At 42.8% G+C, this 27,435-nt stretch overlaps 1 protein-coding gene across 1 annotated transcript in view; it reads left to right on the plus strand.

Moving 5' to 3' along the window:
- Nucleotides 1-364: 364 nt before the first annotated feature.
- Nucleotides 365-27,435, plus strand: part of PAH (phenylalanine hydroxylase) — a 36,574-nt gene continuing 9,503 nt past the window's right edge. The window contains exons 1-7 of the mRNA XM_032202985.1: nt 365-406; nt 4,773-4,880; nt 14,604-14,787; nt 20,993-21,081; nt 23,239-23,306; nt 26,073-26,269; nt 26,719-26,854. Coding sequence (XP_032058876.1) covers nt 365-406; nt 4,773-4,880; nt 14,604-14,787; nt 20,993-21,081; nt 23,239-23,306; nt 26,073-26,269; nt 26,719-26,854 — 824 coding nt within the window. The remainder of the gene's footprint in view (nt 407-4,772; nt 4,881-14,603; nt 14,788-20,992; nt 21,082-23,238; nt 23,307-26,072; nt 26,270-26,718; nt 26,855-27,435) is intronic.

The following is a 27,435-nucleotide window of genomic DNA, read 5'->3' on the forward strand; positions in this document are numbered from 1 at the left end:
TCAAAGCGTTGATGTACAGGAATGAAAGCAGCGGCTGACATTGATCAGGGGAAGGAAGGCTGCTAATTCAAAGCATGCCGTTCGTCCACGTTGGGCACAGATAGAAACAATATGCTGGAGAGCTGCTACATGCTGGGGGGGACCGAAGGGGCTGGCTTGTCCATGTGCCAGGGCTGGGTGGGTGGGGGGCGTGGAGGGAGAACGCCCCCTTGGCACAGCATCTGGGGGGAGGGAGCTGGAGGAGGGGATGGCTTTGCCTCGCTTCCTCCACTTTAAATACCTTTGCACAGAGCTCTGGCCACCACTGTAAGGTCAGAAGGCTTCACCCGCAGCCTCCCTGTGTGGGCATCGCCGCCTCCGCAACATGGACGCGCAGCACTGCAAGATGAACGGTGAACTTTTCCAGGTAAGTGGTGGGGCCTGTGCGCCTGCTGTTTGCAGGGAGTCCCTCTGTGCCCCTCCATGCTTGCAAATCTTGTTTCCCGTTCTCTAAGATGCCCAAGATGGGAGGAAACAATGTGCCTGTCTCAACAGTTTTTGGTGTTTGGATGCCACCGTTATTCCCTTTGGCAGCTGGCGTGCTTGTCTGGAGTTAATTGTGCTCACAAATGTGTGGTGAGAGCAAAAATGAAAACATTCCAACAGGGGAAAGGAAGGAGAGACAACAGATCAGGGTCAGGGGACCTCTGTAAATGTATCCTTGCGTACATGGCAAATAGAAGAAGCAGCAGAAAAGACCAGCAAATAATTAGAGGTCTCTTAAACCTGTGTGACGAGAACAAGCTGTCTTCTTTAGTTTAGGGAAATTATGTGCTCTTCTGGTGGAGCTATTTGTTAACTTTTAGCACTCTGACATATATTCCCTCCCCGCTCCTTTTTTTTTTTTTTTTTTTTTTTCCCTGGATGTTTACTGACTTACTTTGAACTCTTTATTTTGGAAAATACAGGAAAGTACTGAAACCCATGACTTTCGATTACAGGCACTATAGATAATATAGGAGCAAGTGACATAATTTGAGGCCAGCCTGGTTAATTATTAGGACCGAATTCTGTCCTGTGCAATGCCTCTGAAGCTGGGGACAAGCTGTGGAAGATATGAAAAAACGGGCTTCATTTCCTACAAGTCTTTTTAGGTACAGAGCAACCAAGGAAGCCTGGTTTCCTACTGCTTCATGTGCTGAGGTTGAACTCCCCTAGGGATACACTACTATTCCACCTTGCTGTTTCTCCAAGTTGCCTAATTGTTTGGTCCCAGTGAGATCTGTGGGAGCTGAGCATCTAGCTACCTTAAGAAATGGACTCTAAATGGCTTGGAAACTTGTTCAATTTTTAAGAGTAACTTTGGAATCTTATTTCCATTGAAATATTTTTTTCATTTTTTTTTTCTTCTATATTTCTATTATTTCTATACTATTTTGTATACTATTCACTTTCTCTGAAACTACAGAAAAAAACTTCCTCTAGCTTCAGCAGTGTTGGAATTCACACTGAAGGGTTAAACAACTCAGAAATGAGTTTGAAGGCTGACAGGTCTGTATTATTGACCTCCCAAACTGCCATGTGTCAGAAAGGAAATATCAGTCTCTGTGTGAAGTAGTTAATTAAGAACATAGATTTGCATTGCACTCAGGCAAACTGTCCCTGCATCTACACATCACTGATGTAAGAGACTGCTAGGTCCAGAAATGGTTGTCTGTATTTGTCAACTGGTTCTTATACACTAATAGGTCACATGCATATCATATAGACAGTGTTTCAATGACAATGAAACGATTTGTTCAACTCTTAATCACAATAACAGTAGTAAAAGAACAGAATTGTCCCAAAGCTGCATTTCATCTCTATATAAGAGATTGAGAGACAAGAAATTAGAATTAGGATTGAGAACAGATTAGCCATGATCAACAGTTAAAAAATACGCATATATATGACAAAAAGCTCAGCAATAGATGTGAGTGCCTGCATTTGTGTTGATGTGTTGGCTCCAATGTCTATTGATGTATAGTGCCTCCATACATATCGATAAGATCTGGGTACCTGTCAGGAAAATAACGCTTTTAGTCTTCATCTTGCACTGAAAGCCTCCACCTCTCTGGACAGATTTAGGCATGCACTGACTTTTGTACAAAGACCATCCCAGTGATCTACATTCACATGCAGATGTGCAAAATGTTAAGCAATTGTCACCGTGTTTACAAAATTAGTGCCTACTGCCTTCTGCAACTTTTTAGCACAACATAAACCAATTTGCAAGAGTGGGAAAATGAGTGAGAATAGCCTAAAAGTGGCTGATCTCAGCATATCAAGGCTAGTGACCAATGAGAATCTATCACTGTATAAAGAGATTAATTAATATCAAAATTACCTTGTAGGACTTGAGCCTTGTATTATATCCTCTGCCAACGTTCAAAACACAAATTCTTCCTTTGTCACACAGAGTCAAGAGAACCTGCAACAGAAGCTGCTCCATGAGGCATGCCTTGGCAAGAACATTTAAAAAATGTGACTACAAGTCTTTTAAAACATTTCTAGAGCAGACCATGAAAACCAAATTCTTGGTCCACTAAGCAGACACTGGCTTAACTCAGTTCTGTCCTTAGGGTGAATTTAACTTGTTGAGATGGAGAAATTGTAACAGCAAAGCCATGCAGGACCACAATTTCAGATGACAGTTTTGGTTACACTAACTATAATAAAATTTTCAGGCTACTGACATTTTGTTTGCTTTTTGACAGACTCCTGTCACTGTCAACCCTTGTGGTTGCTTCAGATGTCAAATGGCTTTCATTAGCCAGCTGCTGCACCATTCTTGACTGCTTTTCCTCTTGGTCCCTACCAGCTAAGAGCAAGGCCAGCTCCCTGGTTGGCTGAGAAACCAGAGAATAGGGAGATACTCCAAGACATAGCACAGCTGAGTAGGTGACAATCTTCCCTCTGGTCCATAAGACCAATCTTTCTACTACAGTTCCCACCAGAGTTTCCCTGTAAGGATGGAAATCATTTAGATAATCTGTGTGACCACTGGAAATAAAACTAGGTGGAAAAATCTGTTGTCAGACTCCAGCAATGAATGTTCACATTAGCAGCAGCCTAAAAGTCAGCCTGAAGAATCAGGAATTATTTATTTTACAAAAAAAAAAAAAAAAAAAAAAAAAAAAAAAAAAAAAAAAAGGCAATTCATTATAACATTGCCTCAGAAAATGTAGTCCCACCAAGAGTTTTATGGCTTTTGGGCAGCTGGATTTCATTATTAATCTGTCTGCTACAAAGACTGCTTTTGCTATTTCTAAGGACAATATTTGGGAACTGAGACTCTTTATGCTCTGATTTATATGTTAAATTTAGCAATAGCTAAAGCGGGGATGAACTCTGACTGAAAATGTAGGTCTTAATAAAGAAAAATTGAAAGGGTGGATACTTTTAGTCAGGCCTTGACCTAGGACTTGTTACATCAGCCTCTGTTACAACCCTCTGTGTTGCTGATGTCTGGTGTGATCTTTGAAATGCCATCCAGGGGTGATTTGCCCAAGGCCACAGACACACAAATAAGATCTTACTGTGACTTCCAAAAGTTTGTGGTGGTTGTGCTTCAGATTTACAGAATCACAGAATCATCTAGGTTGGAAGAGACCTCCAAGATCACCGAGTCCAACCTCTGGCCTAACACTAAGTCCTCCACTAAACCATATCCCTAAGCTCTACATCTAAACATCTTTTAAAGACCTCCAGGGATGGTGACTCAACCACTTCCCTGGGCAGCCCATTCCAATGCCTAGCAACCCTTTTAGTAAAGTTCTCCCTAATATCCAACCTAAACCTCCTCTGGCACAACTTTACCCCATTTATGCTGACAGTGGAAAAGTTAAGCAATTCTGGAAATCATCAGGCTGTTACCTTCCATGTCAGGTACTCAGGTAATTTTGAAAAACTGGCCCCACTCCATGACTGAGTTTCCTGTTCCTAAAGTGGTGAAATAGCTCTTCTGTACGTAACCAAGATTTTGTGAAACACATGTACAGAGACATATTAAGACATGAAAACAATTAAAACAAACATTCCTCCTGCTTGGGAGTACTGGAAATTGTGTTTTGGAATTTGCAGAGCAGAAAATCAGTAAGAGTCAGGAACAAACATAAATGAAAACATGTCTTGTTCTGAGTCTTTAATCACTGCAGGATTTACAGAAGAATTAAAATTTGTGATAGCATTTTCTTCCCCCTCCTTTTTTTGGGGGGTGGTGGTGATATCTTATTTTGTTTTTAAACCAATTTCCGTATCCCTGTTGTGAATACCACCTCTCCTGATGTTACCTGGAAGATGGAAACAGAACTGAAGAGAAATGCAGATCATGGCCTGTATCTCTGCACAGAGCTAATCTACCTTGTTCTTCTTAATCCTGAGCATTAATGAAAATGAAGCTTGAAGATCTTTCACCATAGCTGAAACCAAAGTACAGTAATGTTTCCAGTTTTCCCTGAGCTTGGTATACCTGAGAAGTGACACAGCACTGAAATGGAGTTAGGCTATTTTTCCCCCATTTTTGAATACCTTCCTCACACATGGGACATAGTTTCCAAGAATGGGTTTTGTGCCTCTACCATGATAAATAAGAGCAGCCCCAGAGCTGTCCCTGGAAGCAACAATTCCTTGATTCCTACTGAAAGCATCTGTATGTCCTGTCTACATCACTGATTCAGTGCAAAATGATGGTGGAGAAAGGTAAACCTGGCTCCTGGGGTGAACTTAAAGATTTTCTCGTTCTTTTCTTTCAGGAATCTATGTATATTGAAGAGCCCTCAAATAAAAATGGTGTTATTTCTTTGATCTTCTCTTTGAAAGAAGAAGTTGGGGCACTGGCTAAAGTTCTGCGCACGTTTGAGGTAAATGTTTTTTTTTTTTTCAGGAGACCCGACCATGTCTTTAAATTTTTCCATTGCAGAAACATTTGCTCAGGGTGTTTATCATCACGTTGTTAATCCCATTTCATTGCCATAATGGGGTAAACAGGAACTGTATCTTTTCTGAAGTTAAAATCACTTAAAGTCCTGGAGCTCAAGATGCCTTTTTAAGTGAAAAGTAAGATTTCTAGCTTTTAAATTAAAACCTTCACCTTTAACTGACACAAGGGTAAAAAAAATAAATTGCATTTTTCTACATTTAATAAGGAAGTATTCCACTGTAACTGCCAGAATAAGATGCAGAAGTGAATCGGGTCATAATCTGGGGTTGGCATTTGGGTAGGTATATGTATAGTATAGAAAGGCAAATATAACCCAAACATGAGCTGTGGGGCATGAAGCATTTCTACTGGAGGGAGCAACTGTCCTCATAGCTCTTGTCCACCTCAGTATATCTGATATAAACAAACTCACCACTTTCCAGTATTGGTATTTCTACAGAGGGCACAGAGGGTACCTCTGAAACAGCACCAAAATGACAGCATTTTTCAGTTTATTCACTCCCAAGGAACTCATGAACTTGTACTGGCTGAGTTGGAAAGCTCTGGGGGAAACAAGGAGACATTTACCTTTCAGGACATTGTGTGCCTATTTATTCTTGAAGAAATATTTCCCAGATGTCATGGATGCTGTTTAAAAAGCACGAAATCCTTGTAATTCAGCATGCTTGTATTGCAACACATACAGCTGTGTACTCTGTGCTCCCACACTCTGTTATATTGGTTTTGCAACTTTTTTAAAAAAAACAAAACAAACATCATCACGTGATAGTTGTGCCTGAAAGCAGTTCTGTCTATACTACAGTGTAATAAGTTGTGGTCTGCATACTTTCCATTCATAAACTGAACTGACTGGGAAATGAAAGATTTGTGCACTATTAGTACAAACAGAAAATAATTATGAGTTATAGGCCATATTTGAATCATTAAGATAAAGGAGATTTCATGCTAATGACAGCAGAGCTGGTCTAAAGCTGTGAACTGACTACTGTAACACAGTCCCGCAAAATGTCTGTATGTTGACAGTAGGTGTAAATGAACTAAGGAAGGCTGTTGATATTTCTTGTTAAATGGATTGCCATCTACTAAGCAAATTATTACCAACTCTTCTGTATGGGATTTGGTGTAGGAGGGAGAGAAGTAGCTGCATCTAGGATGTGACTCTTCTTGCCCCAAAGCAGGTACCCAAACTAGGCAAGCTGAATCATGGTTTTCCCCTGCAACTCTGATGGCAACAGGGGGGATGGAAGTTCAGGTTTAGGAGCTCTGCATTGTTGGACAGGTAGATTCCCATCCCAATGAGGCCAATTCTTCCTGGGCCAACTTGCAGCCTCCCCCAGCGCAAAGGTTGCAAAAGGCCTGGCATAGGTGCTCTTGGGCAAGATTTGAATTCTGTTGGCAATCTTGGTGGGAAATGGATGGACCTTGTCATGTGTGTAAGTGATGAGCCTACATGGCTGAGACAACCTCCACCCTTTCCTGGCTGGGCCATGACCATGGTGTCTCAGGGGGACAGACTTTGTGATCTGAGGCACCTACAGCAGAGCCGGGGAAGGTGGTGATACACAGGTGATGCCCTCTCTGCTCTGAAAGGAAGATAAGAATGGGGACAAGGCAGAAAACTTCCAGAAGATTTTCTTCTTATATCCCTTTCCTGCTTGACAAAATCATCTGTGAGAACCAGGTTAGCTACAGGAGCTGGTCCGGACCCACTGTTGGTGGGCTTGTCTGGAGAGGGAGACCCCAGCCTTGTCCCCTGGGTTACAGCCACCACATTGGCGCTGTCCTGAGGAAATGTGGCGAGTAAGTCTAAGAGGGGTGGCACAGGGAGGAGATGTGTCTCTTTTGGCTGTTGCTGCCTCACACAGCCACATGAAGGAGGAAACAAAACACAAAAGCCACAAAATACGATCAGACTGTTCCCCAGAGTGGAAGCAGCAGCACAGATGCTGGTCCCTGCAGAGGGACGTACCTCCACAGCTATTTGTGCCGAGGCTGAGGGCTGGCCGCACACGCTGAATTTGGACCCTCCCTGGTCCTGACCACAGCTGGGGCTGCCTGGGCTGTTGGGGTGTCTCCGGGCACTCGGGCATGGGAATGTAGGCAGAGAGAAGGGCTCTGCCCTTTCTTCCTCCCAGCTGGCACTTGGGAATTATTAAAGGGCCGTGCCTCCTGTGCTTTGAGGATTCCTCTTTGAGGATTTTGCCTTTTTTCTAGACAGCCTACAGAACTACTCTGGGCCATGAGGGGGGAATGCAGAGAATTAAAAGAACTTTAAATATGCAAGTGTTGAAAAGAAATCCTCTCTGAAGAGAGCAAAGAAGGCACAGAAGCAAGGTCCAGACTGCCACATGAGGGTTTGAGAAGACACTCAACAAAGCGGAGACCTCATGGTGCTAGCAGAAGCCAGGCTGCCTTTCTGTAAAGCAAGTCTTCATGTGGACATGGGGAGGTTCATCCTCACCTTGGTTTGCCAGCTGGAGCAAAATTCCTGCTATTCTGGGAGAACTTGTCACTCTTGTGTCCCTGCCCAGGATGCAGGAATACCTCCTCACCACCAACCCATGCCCCATTTCCATGCTGAGGTTGCACTGGGCCAGGCATCAGCTCCTATCCTGGTGTCCACTGGAGCAAGAACCCGAGGGGAACCGTGCTGTTCTACAGCCCTGCCCCGCAATTGGGCCTGGAGGCCTGGATAACGGGGCCCAGGACCAGTGGCACATCAAGCACCATGGCCGCTCCTCAGTTCAGATGTAATCCACGTTCAACCAGAAGGCAAAACTCCCAGAGAAGGAAGTGGTGTCCAAACACAGCCCAGTGAACTGGGTAAACCCCTGTTTTGGGTGGACTGAAGGTAGGGGAGCCGCCTATGCAGGCAGGTGAAGGCACAAGGCCAGTTGCTACAGAGCACATGCACCTGGCACAGACTTGCATCCAGAATTACAACTGTGACATCAAACTTAAGGGAATTTCACTGTGTTTTGATGAATAATCTATTATTTGTCCTGCACAAACATCCCTCAATGTTGCTCATGCAGCTGACAGAGTGCCACTTGTTCTCACATCTGCTTTTTGCTCAGAGACCCAAACTCTTGCTTTCTTTTGAGGTCCCACTTACACTCAAGATTGTGGCTAAAGTGAGGACTATGTAGATTGAAGGATTTTTTTTTCTTTTTTTTCTTTTTTTTTTTTCCTTGAGGAATCTCCTCCATGTACTGAGCTCTTTATGTCTGCTGGCTTTATGTCCAAAATCTTCTTTATTATGTCTATGTTCCTCTTATTCTTTATTCATTTTCTCTACTGTGTTTCAGTGTTGGACTTATGTATAACCTCTGAAAAGAAAAAACAGATGTAATAGCAGCTCAGTCATGTCTAGCAATAAACAAATCATTAATACTGAATCGACTTTCCTTTCACTCTAGCTATTCTGTATGTATATTGGCATGTGGTAAAGATTTGCGTTTTGGTTAAATAATTAAACCCAATTATTTTCACTTGAAAAGCCTTTTTATACATAATCTTTATCCAACACAGTGTGGATGCGGCTTCCCTATGGGTTCTGCTTGGGAAAATCTGTCCTCTTTGTGGGCTTGAGAGTGGCTGTAGAGACAGCATAAACCCATCAGCAGAGCCCTTATGCCGACCTTATTTTAATTTGACTGTAAACTAAGGCACTGCTTGGTGCAGCCATACACTGTTTGTCTGAGTTATGGTGTTACAGAAGATGGTAGCTAGGAATCCAAAACTGGAATTAACATCTATCTGACACAGAACATAACATAAACAAAATATCATGCTTAAAATCAGGAAGACAAATCATAGTCATTGTGGAGTTATGTTTTTTGATTCACTGGAGAAATAAGAAAGCTACAGAGTGTAAGCCCCTGAACCCTCCCTCCCCCCACCGAAATCTTCCAGGGTTCTTATCAAAATTGAAAGATAAGATTACAATTGATGTGAATATTTATTTTCTCTAGTGATAAAAGCTTATTGAAATTGAGATCACTTTTTTTCTTTTAAAGTCCATTTTGAAAGAAAAAAAAAGTAAAAAGTCTTCTGCCAAAAGATCAGTATTTCCAAATTTAAATTTAATATACAAAAACTAGAACTAAGCATTTCAATATATAAAAAGGATTGCCCTTAGTTTGAGTTGATTTTTTTTTCCACATGAATTTATAAAAACATTATTTTCCTCTGAGGTCTTTTTTTATGATTATTTTACAAGTAGTAGCAGACATCTCAGCTGTAGTACATGTCAAACACTGTGTAGGAAAATATTAAATATTTGCTCAACCCATCATCACACAGGAGCCTTCCATCTCCTCTTCACTGACATGACCTTCCCAAGAACAGAGAAGGACTTCAGTACAAGGTCCAGCCTTCACCAGTGCTACTTCCAGTCAGTAGGGCTCTAGCTCACAAGTTGCCCTGCTGATTTGCATCAGGTAGAACTCTTACTCTCAGAGTAAATTACTACACCATGGGAGGACTGGCTGGGATTAAAGCCTGCACTGAACATGACTCTGAGCTTTCAGAGCCAGCAAAGATGACTGTGCCTTTTTTTTTTTTTTTTTTTTTTTTTTTTTTTTTTTTTTTTTGTATTGTAGCTTACTTTATTCAACAGAAAGTCCAAAGTGACAGATATCCCTTCATCCCTTGGGTAGGTATTGGCTCGGCAGCATTTTGTTTCCAAATCAGGAGAGGCGGGCAGTCACTTTGGCCAGGGGGTGTGTTGGAGGTGTCTGCACTGATAGGTGAACACGCGAGGCATGCCATTACACCACAGTGTGCATAAGCCACAGCTACGACTGTCTTTACTACATCTAAACTCAGTGCTTCAAATCAATGTTTTCACACTGTGCTCTCCTCTTTCCTAGGCCAGGGGAGCAGGGATCCTGGATACAGTGATTGATATGACAAGATTTTAAAGAGAGGAGTGCCCTTTTCCTATGTGATTGTGGGGTGCCACATGTTCTTGTTTGCTTTTTTGTTTGTCCCACTCCAGGCATTTTGTGGCTTTATTGTGCTGAACACCTTATAGCAAACTTTAGGGCTGGAGAAGAAGTGAGAAGTGATGGATACTAAGGGCCAGCTGCCCACTGGAGCCATATGTTAGCAGGGTCCCCTCTGGGTCCCTTTGCCTCCTGAAGCTTGTTCATGAAGTGAAGACCATGGCAGATGTGAGGGAGAAGATGGGGAAACTTTATGTTCAGCTGAGAAGCTGTTCCTTGAAGAGTAAAGCTGAACATGATGGGTGTCTTGGTCTTTACTTTGGGAAACTGTGGCTGAAGGCACCTCTGTGACTTCCTAACTTCTTTGATCTATGAAAATTAGGCACTGAGTTTCTACCAGTGCTTCTGAAAGTCTTGTTCTGGAAGCACTGAACTAGTCTGTGGTAAGGGTTAAAACAAGACATCAATTTATTGTAACAGGAAATGTGAGTAAATCCTTGTTCTGGGAGATTTCATTAAAATTTTCACTGAATGTTCATTAACAGCGCTGTAGCACTGTTGCTATTCATCTGGTAATAATGTGGGTATCCTGATGAAGCCAAACTTACTCAATGACAATACTCACATAAACAGTCTGTGGATGCATTTCACAGCTCTGCTTAGTTTCAGCAACCATGTAGAGGAGCATTTAGTAATGCATAAACAAAAGGATGTAAAAATGCCATGGGAACCAGTAGCCCACAACATTTTTAGGAAGTACCTGTCCCCACTCAGAGTTTCCCAGTGTAGCTGTGAAAACAGAACTTGTCTAGCAATCAGGCCATTAATCTCTTAGAGGGAGTAGTCAATTTTTGTTGCCAGTGACCTGCACAAGATTGTTGATGTAGCATAATATCTGTAGTGTAGGGATCTACTGCCATTGTGTGGCTGCTGCTGCATGCAAGACACTTCCTCCATAATCTGGGGAAGAAGCTGGAGTTGCTTCATGGCCTCTGAGAGGGAGCCAAGGCTGAGGTCCAGCTCTGGGGAATGGTAGGCAGGGAAATGGAAAATCTCCCCCAAGGTCTTCTATTACCTCTGCTGTGAATCAACATCCCTATGGCTAAACCCTGTCATTGAAAAATCATGACTTGCACAAAACAGGCTTAGTTTCAACTTTTTTTTTTTTTTTTTTTTTTTTTTTTTTAGCTCTGAGAGCATGTCTTGAGACTTTTTTTCTAATGGGGAGTAATAAGAGACACAGTGAATGTGGATATTCAAATAATGAAAGCTGAGAATTGTTACCCTCAGGAGTCAGGTTTTAAGAAAAAAAAGCAAGAAAATTGGAGTGACTTCTGATAACTTCAAGGGGTCTGCCAATACTGTACCCTTGTGATCTTGGATAAGTGTTACTCCTAAATGTTCTCTCAGTTCTCAAAGCAGAATCTGTTTTGTGATGTTCACACTATTACTTAAATACAAATTGAGCAGCTAACTACCCTTCTACCTGCTCAGAGGCACTCCAGAAGGTATGAGGCTGCATCACAGGATACAAGAGACTCACCCTTCATGCAGTCCATAAACCTAAGTAGAAACAGGGAAGTACCAACCTGCTTCAAGTTCTTTGCAGGTGTGATGAACAAAATAGGTCAGATTCAGCAAAGGCATGTCTAATCTCAAGCCTTGGGCTCAGCTGATTTCTACCAGTTCTAAAATAGGAAAGGCAGAAGTGTTAACAGTTTGGATGTAAATCAAAGCCCAAATGTGTGACAGGCCAGATCTTCCAACACCTGGAGTTAGGTTTCATCAACAGAAATTAACGCAGAAATCATGGAGTCTCATCAAATAAATAAATTCAAACTTCTTATCTGTCTTTTGAGGACATATGTTGTTAAGATTTCAAACTCCTAAAAACACAGAGAGACTGAAAACTGGTCAAAATAAGCAAATAAACTAAAAATTTCCCCCACCACCTTTCTATGGTAACCATTTGGCTCTAGAGGTTGGAGCTTCAAATAAAACATTGACTACTGTGAGAAATATGATGCAATTGCAGGATTTGGCAATACTAAGGATACAAGTTTTGAATAATGTGAAGCTATGAAGATTAAACACTAGATGGAGTAGTTGGACTAGAATGAAATTGAGATTTGTAAAGCAACGCTAGTAACAGAGCCACTGTAAATATTTTGAAATTGGGTATTGCTTATTAGCAATACGCAGGGTATGAGAGCATGCTTCTGTGAGAGCACCAGTTAAGGGATGTACGCTGCTGAACTCCTGCTTTAAAAACAGTCACCAGAAGGGTTCTCCCTTCAGCTGCTCTGCTTCTATGTCCTGAAGCCTCATCACAAAGAGATAAAGAGTTTTGCATGTTGCTGAGTTGCAAGCACTCCCTGAATAACCAGCTGAAATGGCTTCACACCCTGCAGGAAAGCTATCGTATTCATCCCAGGTGTAAAAAAAAGAGGTGACTCTCTACATAATTCCGTCTTCCCTGTTTTTTTTTTTTTTTTTTTTTTTTTTTTGTAGTTCTTTTTTAATCCCCCTCTTAGGTGTGCCTGGCCCAACCTTTGCTCAGGGGGGCGTTTTGTGCCCACTCTCCACCTCTGTGGGTGGCTCTGCTGGATGGGTGCCAGCTCTGTGGTGCTGCACCCATCTCTGCAGCACGGCTGTGCTGAAGGGGCTGGGACCCCTCCATGCCTGCACTCTGCCCAAAGCTTTCCAGCTTGGAGTCATTTGAGCTTCCAGCTCCCGGCCACTCCACCACCCAGTGCCTTACCAAGCTGAGGGTACAATGCACAGTTCTTTTGTGAAAAGGGGCTTTGGAGGCCTAAAACAAATTGTCCTCGGGGCCCAGCACAGTGACAGCCATTCTCTGCCTGCAGACAGCCCCACAAGGACAGCATCTCTCAAGAGCAGCAGTTGGTGGTGAATGCGCTTTTGACCTTTTCAACTTATTGTATTGGTATCTAGCCAAACAATTTAAGTTCATCTGTAGCGTGCGACACTCAGGAAACAGAGGAATGACATGCATGCTGTTTCCTACCAAGTAATAAACTGCCTTTTGTGGTGGAGTGAATAAGGCCTTTGCTGCTGATAGCCAGATGCCCCCCTGCACTGTGCAAGCACTGAGAGCAGCAAAGAAAACCTTAAAGTGCTTGAGAAGCTCAAGCTAGAGGGAGAAAAAAAAAAAAAAGCGCTCCCTCTTTCTTCCCTGCAGGTCACAAATAGATCCTTGCAGCGTTTCTTCATGGATGAAATCTTGACCTCACTGTAGAGTTTTGACACTGACACCAGTGGGGACTGTCAGTTCACCCCATGTAGGTTAGGGTCTTCCTAAGCCTGAAAGCAGCAAAACAGAAGCTCTTCCAGGGCTGCTGAGCACCATGTGTCAGCTCCTCTGGCACTTTTGGGGTTGCTCTTCAGACCAAAATTTCCTCATGGGGTTAACTGTTCCTTGTGAGGGACAGAAGGACTGACCCAGCCAAGATTGCAGCTGCAGTGGGAGCCTGAAGAAAGGTCAGCACTGACTGAAATCTATTTAAAAGGTTTTTCTCAAAAGAAAAAAAAAATAATATTTTTATATTCGAATTACAGTGCTCAGGAAAACCTCAGAAGTTTAGCTAAACTGAGCTCTATTTTCCTGGGCTTGCACTTAGATGACTGGGTGAATATGATTTTTAGTTACCTATTGCTTTACTCATTGTTATAGCAGCAAATGAAGTCAGGTTCCAACAGGCCATGGTTGTCACAGCTATGGTTGCCAATAGTCCCTTTCTTGAGAGCTAGGAGGCACTGCTGCTTGTCAGTGAAGATCTTTGTTGAGACAGAATTTGACTTTCTGTGATTAAAAAAAAAAAAAGGTATTTATTTTGTGTGTGTGTGCTTTAAGAGTGACCAGATTCTGGAGCAGGTTGCCCAGAAAGGCTATGAAGTGAAGTCTCTAACTGTGGAGACATTCAAAACCTAGCTAGAAACAGTCCTAAACAACTGGCTTTCATGGAGCCTGCTTGAGCAGAGGTTTGGACTAGAAGATTTCCAGAGGACCCATCCACCATCAGTGACTATGCAATTTTGTGATTCTGTGATCCTAAAACACACTTTTTTTTTTTTTTTTTTTCCCCATAACCATGGGCTACCTTTTTGGTGCAGATCCCTGTTTAGCTTGATCTCTGCCCAATACTTGCTCACAGGTGTGTGCAGGTGGCTTTGCAGGTGACTGTGCAGTGGCTTGGCAGAAGCTTAGCTCACAGGATGGCCCACTCCTTGCTTTTCCAACCTTCTTCAAAGATGCTCATAAATGCAGCAATCACTTTCTCATAAGAAGGTGAAACTCCTATTTCTTGTGTTGATCCAGTGGAAATGTTCTTGTCCACACAGACAAGTTCCCAATATCTACTCACAGTACTGGTGTCACCATTTACAATACAAAGCCTATTTGCAACTTGTATCCTGCTGTCACCTTTTTCAAAGGTTTGTGTAGAAATGGTCCTTATGCTAATGCTCTGCACAGGGGTAAGTCTTTTCAGTTTTCCTTTTCATCTCTCGCCCTGTTCTGAAAATCCTCAGTCCAGTGGCTACCAGAGAAAAGTCTCTGTTTTTGAGCTATTTATACTGTATGGTATGGGTTGTTGACTGACACGAATTTTAGCTAGCCTGTATGTCACATTTCTTCCCCCAAACCCTGTGTAACCAAGATCTCTTTCTCATAGGAAAAAGGTATAAACCTGACACACATTGAGTCTCGGCCTTCCCGTCTCAACAAAGATGAATATGAATTCTTCATTAATTTGGAAGGCAAGAATGTGCCAGCACTAGACAAGATCATCAAGTCCTTGAGAAATGATATTGGTGCAACGGTGCATGAGCTTTCACGAACCAAGAAGAAGGACACCGGTAAGCATATACTGGCAAGGATAATATTGAGAAGGAATATTTATGTAACATACTTAAATTACTTCTTTTTCTTCTAGCAAAGGAGTTACTTTTGGACCTATATGGTTAAGTTTCCCTTCCACTGTCTATTTTGTCCATATTGTAAGCTTTTTCATATGGAGATTTTCTGTCAATATAAATTGCCATTCTCCATTTTTGGCCATGATTTTGACAAGGTCTCCTGGCAACAGTTGTTACACTATTATATTTTCATCTGTTTGTTTTGCTGACACCCCTCCCAGTCCCTTAAAGACTGCTTTATTGCAGTGGGTTGATACACCAGTTGTTGCTCATTTGCTGACTCTTTACAAACTGTTTATTCAATGCATCCTTCCTTCAAAGTCCAGCCACCTTCCATATTCTCCTTACTCTGGTAGGATCTGCTGACAAAGGGCAGCATAACAAAACAAAAAGTGACAGCAAAACCCTGACTGTTGCAGTGCCTCCCCCTTAACAAATGTCTCTGGGACCTCACAAATCACCATGGCACAAACCTTGTAGTGTAGCGTAGGTGACAAGAGCCCTGTCCCATGCATCTTCCGGGGACAAGGGGAGGGCTTACCCTCCTGTGCTCCCTGGGGCTGGTACACCCTTTGAACACCTGGATTTACTTTCCAATTTCAGTCTCATGGGCTCTGTCAGCAGGCCTCTGAAGACCCTTCCTTTTGGGGCCTATGAACCTCTGGGCTGAGTTGAGAGGGGAGGAAAAGTCCCCAGCAGTGGCCAGCTTCCCCTGCTCTCCTGTGCACAGTTGCACGCGAGTCCAACACTGTCCACATCTCCACTGTTTTTGCTTGGGGATCCCCCTCGCTCCTGCTATAGAAATTAGGGAGGCTCTGCCACCCACTTCAGTGGGACCATAATTCTTCTTTGCTGGAAGAAATCCTGGGGAGACCAGTAGTAATCCTGCCTTTGGATGGAAATAAGATTTTCTGAGTTGTCCACACTCCTAATTTTTGATGGAGTTGAGGCTGCTTGGTACAGAGGTGGCTGCCCAGCACCCAGTCTGAGACATACTTAAATGCCTCTTCAGATAACAGATGTGATTTTAATAGGATTTCAGACTTTAAATACTTTAGATCTGGATCTTCCTCTTCCTTCCTAGGAACAACATGAAAGAACATTAATACCTTTGTGAGATCAGTGCTGGTAATCCTTTTACCATCTCCTTTGTGTCTTCCCCATGACATTGCATTTGAAGATGAAAAAGAAGAAGGCAAATACTCTTTGGAGTCAGTTCTCTCCATTCATGAGATAGAGGGACAAAGGGTTGATTAGCTGATTTATGATCATGTCAAATCAAAGACGTTTTCTTTTTGGGGATTTTTTATTTCCAGGAGAAATCTACAGGGCCTAGCAGGATTTACCATTATTTTGTTTTTCTAGTTACTGTTAAGAAGACGTTGAAGTTATATATAAACAGAAGCCAGAGTCAGAAAGAGATGCAGCTCTAAATATCAGCCAGGAAGGTTTAGTGACTGAAATTCTGACCTCACAGAAGTCAGAACTCCCATGGTCTGCTGTAGGATTAAGTTTCACTGCATGTTACTGTGTTGATCAAAGCATTTTTTTGAGTTAGATTATCCTGTCAGTGCTGCAGAAAGGGACTTGATCCCCTTCCGTTGGAGAGGATAACTTGTGTTTGTTTGTTAGTTCCAATAACTCAGAAATAGCATGAAGTGGGAGCAACTTACTGCCAAGGAAAGAGAGGAAGATTGATATTTCTTCTTACCCTTTTCCTTTTTCTTTTTTTCTTTCAATTTCAGCTTCTCTCATGGGTAGTAAGGGTCCAGTCAAACTGAAATCCCCAAAGAGCCATATTCAAAAGGTCAAAGAAGCACTGCTTAGGGGATGAACTGTGGGTGGCAAATTCTGGGCTGAGGCAGCTACATGGGCAGACTGAAATGGGAGCAGACTGAACTGTAGGAAGAGTGGTAAGATGTTGTCCTTTATCTGTGATGGCATTAACAATTAATAGGCCTCATGGTGCCTTTTAGGTCAGCCTGCCTTTCAAATGTATCCTCCTGGCAAATCTGGTTGTAATCTACAGACATGCTTTTGTGAAATATTATTCCCAAAGCACAGAATGAGAGCAATACACCTCCAGGGAGCAAAATCTCAGGCAGATGGTTCATGGGGATATCTTCATGCTCTGATAGGTTGGCAGGTAAAGCTGGGAATGTTTTCTCTTGGAGCCAGTCTGGGGTCCCATGGGACCAGTTCTCTCACCACTGCCTAAAGATGCTTTCAGTCCTTCCTTGTTAGGGATTCACTTAGCTCACGCTCATGATTTGAACAAAACCTCTTCTTTTACTCAGTTTCCCATAGGAAGCACACAGTGCCATTCCTGAAGCAGTGCTTTGCGGAAAGTCAAAGGAAATTACTGGCCTTTTCCCTCCTGAATAGCTTAGCATTAAACATACATGTATTCTTTTTTGGCCAAAGTGTTAATGACAACACTTTGTTAACTTTAACACTTTGTTGTTAACTCCCCCCCCCCTTCTTTTTTAACCTGAACACTCTTTTTTTTTTTTTTTTGTTAATAGTCTTTACTCTCTCAAAAACAAAATATAGTTTTGGTTTCCCTTTACAAACCCAAAGAGTTACAAATAGGAGGCTTGGATTGACAGTATAATTTTAGCTGTGAGCAGGCCAGCAAAATGCCATAAATCCAAAGGTAATTTCAGAACTCGAGGTGGTCTAGCAGTCACTGGGCCAAAAGCCTTTTGTAGAGATGGGAAGATTTGTTCTGAAAACACAGTGCATCTCTTCATAGCTCTTTTTGGAAACAAGCTAGATATCTGCAGACCACTTGGAGCCCATGAATAAAAATAATTAAATATTATTCTGTTGTAGCATTAGGCAAATGCAGACAATTTATTGCATTTCTGAGACAGACTGGAGGCTGATGTTCTGTAGGGTCCTTGTTTGCTAAACCCTGAGGCTGGCCAAAGCATTTGGGACTGTTTAAAAAAGGGCTAAACCTGGGCCTTGAACTGCTATAAATTGCATAGACCTGTCTTTGACCCTCCTCACAATGGTCCAAATGGAGGAGTTCTGCAGAAGTCCTCACTGCCCCTGCTTTGCTGCCCCTCATATAAATGGCTTATTAGCATTCTGCTAAGCATTTGACCCCATGGTAATTTGGTCACCACTTGGGTGTCCAGCACAATCTCATAAATGCTGCCGTTTCACTTACAGACAAATCAATATTTATTACTGATCAGCCCACGTTTGCTCCTCGGACCTTCACAGAGGCCCAGTGTTGCAACAGCTTGCTCTGGCAATTCATTAATGGCCGTGCAGACAGACAGCGAGTCTGGTGAACGGGGCTGGAGGAGGATGTCGCAAACAAAATATGGGAGAGATTCAGCCAGGGGATAATTTGATTTGATCTTTTCAATAGTTGCAGGGGGGGCTGGGGTCAGCCTCCCGGCACACCACAACTACACAGAGGATGCAGTAGCTCTTTTGCACCCTGGTGCCTGTTGCCAGGGTTGTATGGGCTTGGTGGCTGGGCCAGGGCTATGCTCAGCATCTTTGATTCTTGTTGCCACAAGAGCTGAGAATGTTCAGGACTAAAGTCCAGCTATGCTGGTGCAAATAGCACAAAGAATCTTCATGATTCTTTTACAGCTTGCACCTTTTCACCCAGAGCAGCTCTCAGAGCAGCACTCCTGGAGCTATCACCAGTGTCTGGGGGGGCTGGGAGGTGGGCAGAAATCTGCTGAAAATAGGTCCAGTACCTATACAATCTGCTGCACCTACATAGAGGAAAAGCAAGCCACCCATCTCCAAGTCTGAGACTGACAGTGCATCAGTCTGTCCCAGAGTTTATCACAACCTCTGCACCAAGTGCTTTGGGAAGCTTAAGAATAAAATATGTTTAATGAAAACAATTCATTCTTATACATCTATTCTATGGCTTCCTGAAGCTGGAATATTTCAAACTCTGCCCACCTAGACCTTTTTGACCCCAGGCAGCAAATCCCTACAGATATCATTGCTGAAATCCACTGCAGGCCTCAGCCTCCACTGGTTTGTCTGCACAGTCTGGACCTTTCAGATCATGATACTTCCCTGAGAATAGTGATTCCTCACTTGAACACTGACAAGTGCTTTGCTGTGGGCTCTCAGACAGCTTTTTTCCAGTGCCCAAAACATTTATCAGGATGCTTCACTGATGATAGTGGGTGTCAGCTTCCCTGGCAGTGGTGAGTCTGAAGCACAAAGCAGTGAAGCAATCCCCCTACCTTCATGTAAAGGCCACTGCCAGAGCTGGGAGATGAACCCCCTGCCCTGCTGTGTGTACAGAAAATAGGGGCAAGAGGGTAGGGTGGGCTCATCATTCATGAGGTATGTCTCTACTGAATCCTCTCTAGAACTCAGACATCCCTTTTTCTAATCCCCCTCACGCTGTTTTAACTCGAGGGGCTGGAGGTGCAGGAAGGTTACTAACAGCAAGGTGGGGAAACTAAGAGAGCTAGCAATAAACTCGGCAGTCACTTGAGGAAGTTTTTCCTGGGCCTGCTGCTGCCATCTAGTGACTTGTGCTGGTCTGTCTGTCAGAGCAAAGCAGAAGGCTGTGCAGCTTGAAAGCAGGTACCAAAGCCCACTTTTGCTGGGAGGAAGAAGGGGAGGCACAGCAGAAAGGACTAAGGAGCTAGGGGAGGCCCCTGCATTGCCCGGCCTGCTGGAAATGAGTCTTATGGCTCGCAGCAGAAGCGTTGGATAGAGCCAGGCTGGCTGGAGCCGGGCTGGTGGTGGGACAGCAGGTCAGGGGAGCAAGCCATCTGTGTGGGGCTGAGCTGTGGCCACAAAAGGAGCTCCCCATGCCACTCCAGCCCCTTGGTGCAGGTGTCTCACAGAAACGCAGCACCACAAGTACCCTCCGTGCTGTGACGTGCAGCAGAAAGAGCAAGGCTGAATAGTCCAGGAGGCAGAGTTATCCTCTTATCCCATAGGTGGTCTGTCAGGGTCCAGGATGAGCCATGTCAGCAAAGCACTGTGGGGAGCTTGTGTAGCAGCTGCTGGCAGACTGCTCCGGGACTCCATCCTCAGAGGGAAGCTTTTCCTAGGAATCAGGTTCACCTGGGAAAAAACACAAATCACATGGGGAGGGAGGTAGGGCTCAGAGGCAGTGCTCCCAGCTGAGCAGAGCCACACAGAGCAAAGAGCAGTTTTGCTAGCTCTGCCTGAGCAAGTCACCCCTGTTCACACAAGAAAGTCACTAAATGAATTGCCAACATTTTATTTATAGACTTCTGAGAGACGTTGGGCTTAAAGCAACAGAGCATTGGGTGTTATTAGCTTCATGATACATGGAGTTGATTTATATATGGTATAGAGAGCACATGGAACATTATTACAGGGCCTGAGCATGGGGTGCAACTTTAAACGGGCCTGTTCCTGTTCCTCGGCAAAAGTATGGCAGAACTGGAAGCAGTACGTAGAAGTGATGAGAGTGCTCAAGAACAGGCTGTGGTTTCTGTGCTAGAAATACATAGGCAAAGTGTCAGCCAGGTTGAAGGATGATAGATGGAGGAAATGACAGGGAGCTATAAAATCCTAGGTGTCCTGTAGAAGGTAAGGACAAATGAAGTCTGTGTGCAGGAATTAGTTAACATCAAATGAAATAATCAAGTTTTAAATGCAGTAATACAATGCTAGTCTGAGTTATCAGGCTGACATATATAATTTTATTTCATCATCCTAGCCTAAGTGAGCCCACCAAGTAAGTCTTAAAAAGAGATTTTCAGGGGGTCAAATAGTCTTGTATTCATCTTATTGTGGGATTTCTTGCTGTTCCTTTGAAATGGCTGATTCTAGCTACTGTGAAAGCAAGGATAATCTGGAAAAAATACTGTTTGGGTAAGCCAAGAAAGCAGAATAATAAACAGAAAATCATAAACATTACAAACCAGCTCTGTGCCAAAGGCTAGACATTCCTGATGCTCTGTATTATTCCAACAGCACAAAACAGCCACAAATTCAAGAAAATTTGCAGGGTTTGCTCTTGCCTTCTATTACAAGGAAAGGCCAATGCTGTCAGAAGTTAGACCCCTACATATTTATTTTTATGATGAAGAAATGGAAAGACCAAAAGGAGGTCCCTAACCAAGTAACAAAGAAGCATACCAGTCTCCGTTTCTTTTCTGTTTTGCAGTACCATGGTTCCCAAGAAGTATCCAGGAGCTGGACAGATTTGCCAATCAGATTCTAAGCTATGGAGCAGAACTGGATGCTGACCATCCTGTAAGAAACAGAGCTTTGCTTTTTAACATGTTTCTAGTTTGGGGATTGATGTTCTTCTGATTTACGTTTGCTCTTCCTTAAGACAAATATAGCCGACTAAGTCTCAGGCTTTTGGACAAGAAAGGTACCACATTTCTAGGGTTAGAATCAGCCCAATCCCTGCTACGAAGTTGAGCAGACCAAAAGTTGCTTTAATTTAAACAAATACTAATAGACATGAAGAGTCACAGACATCACAGAGTACAAGGCCACCACAGGAACACTTCTGGTTTTCCCGCATGGCTCTGATGGTGACTTCAGACTCAGTGAATCACTAGTAACAAAAACTTCAGGAGCAGCATATTATATCCTGGAGATAGGAAGAGTGCTTTTTCGTGGTTGGTAACTATCGAGCTTGTGCATTGTTATGTGGTTGTTAAATCTGTCATGATTTTTGTATGGTGAGAAAGAACAAAAGGAAAAGTCACTGTTTCAAAAAGTTTGTGGTTTAAATGGTAGTGTCAGATAGTTTTGTTCGCTGGCCTAGTTGATAAAAAAAAATTACTTCAGTGGTTTTTCAGCTCTTCCAAATACAAGAATACTTGCTGCTTCTACTCCCTCTCCAAGCAAACAACAACTTATTTTCATTTGTCAAAACACACCGAGTTCCACGCAGAGCAACAGAAATTGCTGCTATTAGTTTAATTGAGATAGGATGATTATAAATAAATTACATGCAGCGCAACAAAAATTGCTGCTATTAGTTTAATTGAGATGAGGTGATTAGTCATTCACTACCTATTGCTTAATTCAAGATGTGTTATGTATCATATACAATGATTCATGATATTCAGTGCAGTCGTATGAAAGGCAGAATGAAAGGAGATACACTGAGTCAATGGCCCCCTTGTGTGTCATGTGGGAATAGACCAAGACTGTATTTGAAAAAAATAATATATATAGATATGAAAAGGAATAAAGCATCTCTGCTTCAGTTCCTAGAATTATTTTGTGAGCAGTTTTATCCAGGTTACCTTAAAAAGAAGCCCAAGTGCTGGGGTAAATAGGCAAGACAGCACATAGTGTGCAGAAAGAAATAAATTAAAAGAGCCTGTGTTGGGATTTAACCACAAATACCAGGTTAATCCAGGACAGTGCTTTTTTTTAGGCTATTGGCTGCCTTTGTTTGCCTAGCACTCTTTGATCTGCACTGTGCTTTAGCTATCTCCTGTACCTGGTTGTGTTTCGTGGCCAATCAGTCCTGTTGTGCCATGCACCTCTGAGGTGCATTCATGAACTGAAGCGGTGCCCACGGAGTTGTTGCTATTTGCTTTGCCTTCTATTTGCTATTTGTCTTCTATCTGGGAAGGACATTTCTCTACTTTAGGTGGTGAAGACACTCCTAGCCCTGAGGAACCTATACTAAATGGCACATTGGGACAGGAGAATGGTTATTCCAGGAGAAGATTTACAGATTATATTTCTTATCTCTGGTAATACAGATAATTAGCTGCAGAGGTCAAACTGACAACCACAAAATCTATTACACATTCTCTATAGTAATCATTTCCCCTTCAAATGATTGATTTTGTAGCACTAATAGGGCTTTTTGGTTAGCTAGGTGCTTACCATTCTTCTAACATTTTGAAAACAAGCACCTTGAAATATTGTTCATGCTGAAAAAAATACCTAAAAGGTCTGCCTGAACTGATGAGTGTGTTTCTAATATGGTTTAGCTCTGCTTCTTTAGACCAGCCAAGCTGTGCTGGCAACTGCGACAAGTTTCATGACAAACCAGAAGGGCGTCTTTATCTGAGGGCTGTTTATATGGTGCATTGCTCTTGTGGTAGCACCCTGCCTGTGTTGTAAAGGAGAGTGTTTCCCTTTTTCGTAGCAATTGGAAATGACAAAACAAAAGGGCTTGAGGGTGAGAAGGGCTGGGAGGCTGCAGCTGAACAGCTGCCCCGCAGACAGGGAAGGAGCAGTGCCCTTTGCAAGCCAGGTGTAGGGGAGCCAGGCAGGATGGAGGCAGCTTCCCACACCTCCTGCTACATTTCTGTCGCTCCCCAGGCAGCTTGCTGCTCCCTTTGACCAGCCATGCCCAAGGGTGCTCAGCAGGAGGAAGGCTGTTTACCACCTGCACTTACACGGGGAATGAATGTCACTGTTTCTCTTTAGGGGTTCAAAGATCCTGTGTACCGGGCCCGGAGGAAGGAGTTTGCAGATATCGCCTACAACTACAGACAGTGAGTGCTCAGTGTGTGGGCAAAAAGCTAGCCTATATCTCCTGCTCTCTCCTGGGGCTCATGTCCTGCTGGCAGTCCCTGTTTTTCCACAAGCATCCTCCTGCTGCTGGCTTTTCTCTGGCATGTGTTTAAATCTTCCTGTTCATGTATTTATCCCCAAATAGCAGTAAAACAAAAGTAAATTGTTGCAGGCACACGTTCAGATGAGAACGTTGCCTCCCCTCTTTCCCCACAACACCCCTCTTCTCCTGGCTTTGTTGTCTAATTGAGCAGCAGACTCAGTTGCTACTACAAAGACCTGAACATTGAATAAAGCTGCTTCTGGTATCCTCCCCATTAAACTGGGACTGGGGGAGGAGTGCCTATCATTTACATTAAAGCAGGAGCTGCATGCACTATTAAAATAATGAATAACTTATGGTTCTGATGCTAATCCAGTGCCTGATACTCTACTTTTATCATGTCTGACCCAGCTGCAATCAGCAATTTGGGCTCTCATTTCCCAAGAAAAATAAATGAATAGAGATGATAAATTCATTTAGAACAGGCTTGCTTGATTGCTTTCAGTGATCAAATCTGGAGGAGATAAAATTCTGCTCCCAGAGCCACTCACACATTTACATCAGTAATACTGGGCCTGACTCTTGCTGAGACTGGTAAAAATTGTGATTGCAAAGGATAAGGTAACATATGTTGTACATTTAGGGATCCACTTCGCACAGGACTGTGATGAAAAGATAGTCTCTGAGCCAAAAAGCTCATAATGCTCATAAAATGAGACAAAATTGGTCTGATTGATGCAAAGTGAAAAAAGTCAGGTGAAAAAAGTCAGGAGCCCATTTTGTGGCTCAAAAAATTGGATAAGGCTTTGTGGCCAAATATGAATGGTTCTAGTTTCCACTTATATGTATCCCATAGAACATTTACCTTTCCTGCTTAACAGATAGCAAATTCTAGTCTCTAGTTTGTAGGCTTTAGTTAAATCCTAGAGAAATAAAACAAAAATAAGATAATACCCACATCTTCTAAACCACCCCCCCTCCAGTATTCAACCTGAAACCAGCAAACCAGCTTAGGAAGATGAAACCATTATATTCCAAGATACAACTACTTAATATTTAGTCTGATATCCAGATCCTCAGACGCATTGAAGGCTACACAGGCTTGGACCTCTGTGAAGTTCTTGGACTTTTCAATAAGGTCTTTCAGTAACAGAGTAATGAACAGAGCCCACATTTGGGCTTTTGGGTCTTGTGGAAAGAAAGTACATGTATTCAGTGACTTTGGATGCTGATTCAGGAAGAACCAAATGGGTAATGTTCTTGCCCTGGGTGCTACACATGGCAGATGACTTACAGGGTCTGCAGCAGGCGAGCAGAGGCCAAGGGAGTGTCTCTTGCAAGGGAGAGACAGGGGCACAGAGAACTGGGCAGGAAGAGAGGGACAATCAAAACTATGAGGCATTATGGAAAGTATCTGAAAAAGCAAAATGCATAGCTTGTGAAGTCAGCTACAAAGGTGAGGTAGGTCTGTGGTCAGTTTTTTCACACTTCTCCTTATCAATTTAATCTTCTTCTGTGTCCCCCCTCTTTTGCACTTCTTTTGTCCTCCTGTTTGTGTCTCTCTGCTTTCTTTGCTCCTCTCTGCCTTTGCTCTTTTGCCTTCTTTCTTTTTGCCTTCTTCTTGCCTTCCTTAGCTTCTGGCCCTGTTTATTCTTGCAATTTTTTAATTGAAATTTGAAAAGTTTTTAAGCCAATAATTTTCCCCTGTAGCTCTGGAAGGTGGCTGAGGATTACTTAGGATTACTTAGGAGTGTTATAGGAACAAAAATCCCCAAGCAATCCTCGTAATTCAATGTGATGTTTAAAGCTCCACAAATCAAAGAAGGGCTGATACAGAGATGCAGAAAATTATGGTACTCCAGAGGAGCTGCCCTGAGGCTCAAGGGGAAAATGAGGGGGTGGGAGATGGTAGGGTGTCATCGATAGTTTAACAATGGGTCTCTGGGGCTTGGAAAGCTCCGGCATTATTCCAGCAGTGATGTTAACCCTATTAAGTTACTTAAAACCCTTTGATTTTTCAAAGCTGTTGGATTCACCTATGGCCCTATCATTATTGCTAAGAAATTGACTATTCACAGGAGGCCAAAACACATTGCTTGGGATTGTCTAATTCGTGCTAGCTTCAACATGAGCTAAGTACATGGAGGCCTGAGGGTGGGATTTGACACAAAATTACTCATTACAATTAAAAAAAAAAAAAAAAAAAAAAAAGAGTCAAACTGGCTGAAGTCTGCATCTGTTGCAGCATAAAGCACAGCTCAGAATTTCTCTGACTGCCATGAAACAGACTTTTCTGGAGCTGGTGGTTTCCCTGTTGTAACAAAGACAATTAATATAGTGTGCATTAGAGCAAGAAATACAACAGCTGTTCCATGGTTAGAAATGGAAAGAAATTGAAACCATCAGCCAGAGAATATTTTTAGAAGAATGTCTTGATAAGACAAATAAGCACTAATTTATTTCTATCACAGTAATGCAAGGGTTCGCTAAAGGCCAGTATCGCACCTGAGGTTGGTAGAGTTCTTCTCAGTCAGTGCCTAGGGGCAAGTGAGACTCCTTTTGCACCTCCATGTCAAAGAAAAGGCATCTCCCTTCCTGCACCAGCAGCTCCTGACCAGCCCATGTAGAGCTCCTGAGTATGATGCTGGTGGCATAGGACACTTTTTCTGTCACTCCTATGGAGAATATCCATATTTGTTTTCAGTGGCCAACCTATTCCTCGAGTCACCTACACAGAAGAAGAAAAGAAAACATGGGGCACCGTCTTCAGGGAGCTGAAGAGTCTCTATCCAACTCATGCTTGTTATGAACATAACCATGTGTTCCCACTGCTAGAGAAGTACTGTGGCTACCGGGAGGATAACATTCCCCAGCTTGAAGATATTTCAAAATTCTTGCAGAGTAAGTTTGAAGCATATAAAACAAACAAACAAACAAACAAACAAAACACATGTATACATGTGTGTATATATATATATAAATATATATATATATATATAAGCATGCCTCTTCTGTCAGTTGGGATGGTGTTTTCACAGATGGACAAGCAGTATCTGCTCAATTGTAGGCTTTGTGTGAGCACTTGGGCACATTCTTTAGCCTGTGCCTCAGGTCCCTCTTGAAAACTTTCAGAAATACCTTGGTATGGATGTTCAGGTACTATGATGCTGGTACACATGGGTAGAAAATTCCCCGCTCTTTCACAACTAAACTCAATTCATATAGTGAGGGCATAGAAAACATAGTGAGGGCAAAGAAAACAATTAACTTTCTTCTACTGTGAGGAGTCCAGATAAGGATAAATCAAGTACAGCAGCTGCTTTTAACATGCCACCTTTCTGTCTCTTCAGCCTGCACTGGATTTCGCCTGCGTCCTGTTGCAGGCTTGCTCTCCTCTCGGGATTTCTTGGCTGGTTTGGCATTCCGAGTATTTCACTCTACACAGTATATTCGCCATGCATCAAAACCTATGTACACACCAGAGCCGTAAGTACTTTGGCACAGAAAGTACATAAAGTCATAGCAGACTAGCAATAGGGTCAGGCCAACTGATAATAACCATGTGGGACTCCAGAGCACTCTTGGGAACAGTTAATGGAAAGCAGCCAAGCGACTGCACTCTTCTGAAAACATTTTTGGAAGATTTCTAGTCTTTTTAGTAAGCTGTATCCTCTTCTGCAAGTTCTTCTGGGATTGATCAGACAGTTCTACTAACTGAAGACATGCTTGTGTGGTGGCTGGGAGGCGGGAGAGCAGCATACAAAAGCATTTAACTTAGCTATTAACACCCAAAGCAGTGGTGTGAAATCTAGTGCAGGAATGACTCAACATGTTGCAAGCAAGCTTCTGGCAGCAAGATAGGGGAAGCCCAGATCAGTGACCCCTTCTCTTTTTTGGTTTTATATTGTAATATTTCTGTCTGTCCCCGTCCTTCTCCACTTGTTATTAAAAAAAAAAAAAAAGAAAAAAAAAAGTTATCTTCTTCCTCTGCTTTATATTATTGCAATTCTTCCTCCCCATCTATAATATTTCTTTTCTCTCTACTTCTTCCCACAGTCTCCCTTTCC

This window comes from Aythya fuligula, chromosome 1, assembly GCF_009819795.1.
Source record: "Aythya fuligula isolate bAytFul2 chromosome 1, bAytFul2.pri, whole genome shotgun sequence".
In the NCBI taxonomy this organism is placed as follows: Eukaryota; Metazoa; Chordata; class Aves; order Anseriformes; family Anatidae; genus Aythya; species Aythya fuligula.